General features: G+C 38.6%; 1 protein-coding gene across 2 annotated transcripts in view; it reads left to right on the plus strand.

The window, feature by feature from the left end:
* The window catches only part of mkrn1 (makorin, ring finger protein, 1), a 22,046-nt gene that overhangs the window by 12,059 nt on the left and 2,838 nt on the right, over positions 1-7,149 (plus strand). For both annotated transcript variants that reach the window (XM_020608269.1, XM_020608271.1), the window contains exons 3-7: positions 656-837; positions 3,321-3,544; positions 5,080-5,294; positions 6,169-6,279; positions 6,603-6,747. In XM_020608269.1, coding sequence (XP_020463925.1) covers positions 656-837; positions 3,321-3,544; positions 5,080-5,294; positions 6,169-6,279; positions 6,603-6,747 — 877 coding nt within the window. The remainder of the gene's footprint in view (positions 1-655; positions 838-3,320; positions 3,545-5,079; positions 5,295-6,168; positions 6,280-6,602; positions 6,748-7,149) is intronic.

Genomic DNA, 7,149 nt, shown 5'->3' on the forward strand with positions numbered 1-7,149 from the left:
TATATTACTTGTGTGGTGTAGAAGATAATTATTTAAGAATGTAATTATGTAAGAATGTTAACATTCTTGTTATAATTCTTTAGTATATTACTTGTGTGGTGTAGAAGAGAATTATTTATGTAGAGATACTGCTTGTAAACCAATGATGGTAAGATGATGTCATGGGGTAGGACTGGATAAGTCTGACTTCTTCCTACTCCATTCAAGCATGTACTAGGTATAAGCAAATTGATATTGGATTGTGTGTAAAAATGTGTGTTGTTATATCAACTGTTTTATATGCGTGAAAGAATAAATCAAATCAAATCAAATTCCCTGATCATTGTCCGCAGTTCATGTGCAAAAACAGCAATACTTTCATCATGGTTTAGAGGTCAAATGGGGATTTGACTGTGGACAAATTATGAACCCTTTGATGAATGGCAGAAGTATGTTTCATACAACCTTGCAGGTAGAGATTCATTAGCAGGGTATTACAATGTAAATGCAGATATTTAGTGTGTTGATCAGCTTTAGTTTGGCTATTCATTAGCCAGCTCCTTTCTTTCCATCATATGTTTTTGGTCATTGCTCTGGTTGTAACGTTCTTGCATTAATGTTGTGGGGGAGTAGGTAATTTGTTCTGTAACAATCCTGGTGTTGTGTGCCTCTTCAGGTTTGAACACTGTAAACCAACAAAGAACGAGGAGCTGCCAACTCCTCAGACGCTGCCGCTGCCCTCCGTCTCACTGGCTGGCCCGTCAGACCCAGAACCCAGTGGGGTAACACCCGTCCCAGGGGTACAAGACTGGGTCAACGCTGCTGAATTTGTTCCAGGACAGCCATACTACGGACGGGGTGAGCAAAGAGCATTGATTATTTCAAGTGTGATATTGAAACCCAGCCTTGAATATAAACCTAATTTCACCATCTAAGTTGCCATCTATTATGGTGGGATCGTCTTTTCCATTTTTTCATCTTTTAATGTCACAATTAATGGTTTGTTTTGAATCTTCCAGTTTAATAAATGAAACAGTCTACTCTATGAGAGATACATGTGTCATACACATAAAGACACTACATTATTTTGTGCTCCAAGTTTAATTTTGGCAGTTTCAGACAGCCATTTAATTCACATAGCTCTCCTCTGTCTGTCTGTGATCTCTCTATCTGCTATCTATGGTCTGCCTGTGAGCCCTCTAGATTCACTGTAGCCATGGAGTATAATGGTATAGTTGGAAAGAAAGTAAATAAGAAAAATTTAAATGAATTTTTCCAGTATACTCCTCAAGGAAGCCTACATGGAAAAAAACGTTGTCCACTGAGTTACTGATCTTTCTAAAGGAGGAAAAGGCAGTTTGTCCTTTGAGGACAGAGATTTCAGTACTAGAGGTACAATCAACATGGAGTAAACAGTTGAGTGCTTCATTAGCCAGGTACACACTACTGACACATCTATGTTTACTACACTCAGTCAGTGTGAACCCAAAACAAGAACTAAAAGACAGTAGTATATCTTCTTTTTCTTTGTTCTGTCAACTCGGCACCAGACGTGAATGGCACATAAATGGTGCCACGTAGCTTGCATGGACCCGCTGTCATCTGGTCTGAAAAATCATAGCAGCTAGAATTATGATTTGTCAAGTCAAGGTTTAAGGGTTGACTAAATTGAATTTTGAGGCCAGTAAGTGCATTAAGGAAAATTGTAATGCAGAAAGGAATTTTAAAGGAAGGAAGGTCCTCAGATCACAGTCTGCTGATTTGCAAGACTGGGCAAAAGCATGTACAGTGGTAAGAAAAATTAAGTAGACCCTTTGGAATTACTTCCACTTATGTGTACACAGTTCTTCTTCATCTAAGTTACATTAATGAATAAGCACAATATATTGTAACTAATAACACAGAAATCAGTCCACAGTTTAATGAACAGTCTATCAATTGAAGTGAGGACCTGGCTACAGGGCTCCACACTTTATTTTTAGGGGCAAAAATGTAGACGCACAGAAAAAAAAGACTTGAGGGAATAGTGCATAAAAGTTTGAAACATAAGATAGTACATCTTATGTTTCAAACTTGTAAAGAACCAGGGTACATTGAATGAATGCATCCATTTTCCAAGAGTGTAGAATCGACTAATTAATTTTGTGCTTTTATAAATACAGCAGGAGTTTTAAGTCCCACTCAGTGGCCTCCTAGAGTACCAATAAAATGTTCGTGGTCACTACAAACTGTGAACTGATTTACAACTGCCATCCCTAGGAACTTGCAGTCAGTTGCAACAGTGCACACAATTTTTCACTCTTGTGCACAAATCTTTGCTTGTATGTGCAAGTGAAATGGTCACACTTGAGCTAACTCTAAACAGACAGTACAGATTGCTAAATCAGGTAACAAATGAGTTTAAGTCTTTAACTAATCATCAGAGCTGGTTACCATCTCTACTATGCACAAATTATTGAACTGCTATGGTGTCCATGGCAGGATGTCACAAAGGAAGCCACTGCACTCCAAAAAAATCAACACTGTTGAAGTGTTTTATAGAGCAAATTAGTTAGGAAGAATGTGCAGCACAATGTATGGCATATAAAGGTCACGGCATAACACCACGAAAACAACAGTGAAGTACAGTTCGGGGAGCATCATGATTTAGGCTGCTTTGCTGCCTCTGGACAGCTGCCATCATTCAGGGGAAAAGGAATTCTCAAGTTTATCAAGGTGTTTTATAGGAAAATGTTGGAGTGGCTGTCTGCCAGGTCTGTAATGCAGCAAAATAAACTAAACTCTAAGGCTCCACACATTGGACTAAATCTACTACAGAATGACTTCAGAGAAAGAAAATTCACCTTCTGACATGGCCTAGTGACCATGTCAGAAGGTGGTAGTCACACCAGATGCTCTAAGAATACGGCTGAGCTTGAAGCAGTTCTATAAAGAAGAAGAATGGTGCCAAATTCCTCCTGAATGCTGTGCAGGTCTGATATGCAGGTGCAGGAAGTGGTTATTTGAAGTCATTGCTGCCAAGGTGGTTTGACCCGTTATTAAGGCCGAAGGTTCATTAACTTTTTCCACCAGCACTCTGAATGGGTTATGGATGTGTTCAATCAAGACACAGAAGATTATAATTGTGTTATTATCTTCAACACATTGTTTTGCCTTAAAGGACAGATGTATTGTATGACCAATTAATGCAAATCCAGGTAATTAAAAAGGGTTCATATACTTCTTTCTTGCCATTGTGAGGTTTAAGAGTTTTTTTTTTTCCCCCTCATTAAATTGACATATAAAGATGTTTGCACAGTGTTTTTTTGTTTTTCCTCTAACGATTGATTGCTTGTGTCCAGCTGAGCCAGTGAAGGTAGTGAGCTCTGTCCCTCTCATTGAGGAGTTTGACAGTGACACAGTGCTAGACAACAAAGAGTTGAAGAAGCAGCTCTGTCCGTACGCCGCCGTTGGAGAGTGCCGCTATGGACTCAACTGCGCCTATCTCCACGGCGATGTGTGTGACATGTGTGGCCTCCAGGTGCTCCACCCCACTGACAACAACCAGCGCTCAGAGCACACTAAGGTAAAGGTTACAGACCCAACCTGGTGCTGGATCCACCAGCAAAAAACAAAGAACTTGATACATTTCCTGAATGTCTGAGAATATCAGGGATGCCTTCACTTGGTATGCCTTTATACTTTATAAGGTATATTGTTTCCAATGTATTTATTCTTCTGGCTTTTGGTATTTGTAGAGTATAATACATACACAATATTTGCAAGTCTCAAGTTCTTGAATGCGCTGAATTCAGGAGGTGTTAAGTTCTACAATTTCATTAGGTTTTATTTTCTTACCTGCCGTAGACGGTAACCTTAGTTTAAACATTTTTGTGTGTGTGTGTGTGTGTGTGGCTGCTGTCTGTTGTGAAACATACATCAATAAACTACAAGCAAGAGTTTTGACAATGGATTCTTTATACAAGATTTTTTTTTTGTATTAATCATTACTGCTAGCCACAGTGGTGAGGGAGCTCATAAAGCCACTTAAAAAAAAAAAAAAAAAGGTTAATCTATCCATCAATTATCGATGCTTATCTGGTTTCAGATCACATTCATTGATATTGCTAAGAATATTGTTATATGCAGTTGGAGAGTACCAACAAAAATTGGGGTATAAATGTCAATAGATTCAGGTATTTTTAAGGGTTTAAAAAGTCTTAAATCGCAGAAAGCTTGTGCCTATGTTTCATAGCTACAGTTTAATCCATGTGCTGCCTCACTGAGTTAACTTCAGATTTGTAGCTGTGGTAAGTTTTCTGTAAGGCAGCTACAGTTAACTTAGCCAGAAACTCTGTAATTTGACATGTAGCAGTCGGGTATAAAGAAGACTACAGGTTCTGCTGGAGTTGTTTGATCTACTAAAACACTCCACTCACGATTATACAGTTCCCTCACAAACAGTCTGCATAGAGACACTGGCATGCAAAGCACTTACACTAGACAACAAACAAGTTTATTTTCAACCTGTTATTGTTACTGGGTTAATTGGCAATAGCTAAGAAGATCTGCTGCTGCTTCTGTTTTAACCGGTGAGAGCTACCGTGCTGGCTAAAACCAAGAAGCTGCTCCCTGAAAGCTTTCTACATTGCTCTTTGCTAATGAGGAAGAGAGAGACAATTCAACAAGAGATTCATTAGCATTGTAGCTTAGTCACTCCAGGTATCAGAGCTCAGAGTCACTTTACCCTTAAATTTCATTCTTGTGTGCACTAAAGAGCTCACACTTTAAGACTGTTCTTAAGGAGAGCGCTGCTGCAACACTAGCAGGATAAGACTGCGAAAAGAGAATATAGTTAAAAACATGACTGGCATTTGATCAGATTTATTTTAGGCTCGATACAAGTTCTTAGGATTTGCTCAGGGCTCAGCTTCCACACATTGCTTAAATTAGTAATAATTTGGTGACGTAATTGTCTGTTCAGCTCTACTCACTCCATTTTACTTAAATGAATACAACAATGATAACCTAAGTTACTAGTAGGACATCATAGCCTGCAATGGGTCAAAGTGTTGATGTGAACAAAGCATGTTATGTTGGTGTAACTGTTCCCTCTCTTAGGCATGCATTGAGGCCCATGAGAAAGACATGGAGATTTCATTTGCCATCCAACGCAGTAAAGACATGATGTGCGGTGTGTGTATGGAGGTGGTGTTTGAGAAGGCCAACCCAAGCGAGCGCCGCTTTGGCATCCTCTCCAACTGCTGCCACTGCTACTGTCTAAAGTGCATTCGCAAGTGGAGGAGTGCCAAGCAGTTTGAGAGCAAAATCATTAAGTGAGTCACTTATACATGACAAACTAGGGTGTGGAAAGTGAGTGGGTTTCTTCTGGACTGCCTGTATTTGTTGGTCATAAGAAACCAGTTACTATTATCATTATTTCCTTGGTACGTTGTATGCTTGAAGACTAAATGATAAATAATTTTACATCAATATTTCTGATTTTCTCTGTTGTATATTAATCAGGTAAGCAGGTTATCAGCAACACTTTAACCAGCACAGTCGTCCTCCCACCACACTCCCCTCTCTCAATGCAGCATTTATAAGCAGTATATAAACAGTTCTTGGTTGTTAATATGCAGTGATATAGTAAAAAGCGGGTGTTTATTAATGTGGTAGCACCTTAAAACCCTCATCACTTTATACATCTACATTATAGTACGTAGTAAACATTTATTAAATGTTTATATACTGCTTATAAATGCTAAGTGTGGAATTTACAGTGTTAATAATATTTTTTCTGTTTTAGTGTGTAAAACATCCATTTATGACCAAATAGTTGAGATCCAACAGTTTATAAATCAAAAGGTATTTAATTTACTGCTAGAAATGGAACGATATGGTGTGGCAGTAATTAACCCATTTGCAAACGGTGATAAACAACCAGAGGCTTTGAAATAATTTCTGAATATTTCACAAGCTCAGAATCGTACTTCCATTACATTGTAATTTATTTACAGTGTTTTGTAAATGAATAGTTTGGTTAACAGAGTGTTCTTATTGAAATGTTGGGGTCAGGATGTCACATTTTTCCAGCCCCCAGTAACTACAAATTCAATCTTTTACCAGTCTTTAACAGTACATGTATCCAACTACAGTGTGTTTGGACTCCTTCACCACCATTGTGTTTTTTTTTTTTTTTTTTTGCAGGTCTTGCCCAGAGTGTCGAATCACATCCAATTTTGTCATCCCAAGTGAATACTGGGTGGAAGATAAGGACGACAAGCAGAAACTCATCCAGAAATACAAGGATGGCATGGGGTAAACAACCCATTTCCTATACTGGGGGGTCACAGAGGATACACATCCATACACTCAGTACACACACCTAAAACAATAACGGTGTACAACACTGCTGCAGTGAAGCCTGATTTCTACCAACTTGTTTGCATCTGCTGTGAGAAACAAGTCAGAGAAACAGAGACACTTTAGAATATTTGGTCCACATTTAGTTAATGAAGAGCTCATCTGGTAAATTATCTATAACTCAAGTGCCAAGTGTTGTCCACTGCCTCTAGTGTGTTTTTGTGTTATGTTTTGAGACAGTCTAATTTGCTGTTTTTGGTTTCTCTTGTCTTCTCCAGGAGTAAACCTTGTAGATACTTTGACGAGGGTCGTGGAACATGCCCTTTTGGCTCAAATTGCTTCTATAAGCATGCTTTTCCCGATGGACGGCTGGAGGAAGCTCAGCCACAGCGAAGACAGACTGGAACCAACAGCAGGAACCGGGTAACAGTGCACACTCACTCCTAAAATACTTGTATTACGATGCTAGCCACAGTTTCCTCATCAGTATTAGTTTAGATACTGATGAGGTACTGTCAAAAGCCACTGCTCTACTTTACCTCCACCAACCTGTAGCACCCTCTGCTGGATGTGGAAAATAGTAACTGTAGTAATAATAATAATAATAATAATAATTAATTATTATTATTATTTTTATTATTAAGTATGATGGATGACCAGAAAAAGACCCCTGCCTCTAAGATGTCATGTAAAACAGTAACCTTGTATTAATTACCACCTTCCTTAAATTATTTGTATATTTATAGAGAATACGTAAGTTGTTACTGTGTTGATGTTAGGAACACCTTTATAATATATGGCAGTCCAGTACTAGCTTGCCGCAAG

This window comes from Monopterus albus, unplaced genomic scaffold (genome assembly GCF_001952655.1).
Source record: "Monopterus albus unplaced genomic scaffold, M_albus_1.0 scaffold92.1, whole genome shotgun sequence".
NCBI lineage: Eukaryota > Metazoa > Chordata > Actinopteri > Synbranchiformes > Synbranchidae > Monopterus > Monopterus albus.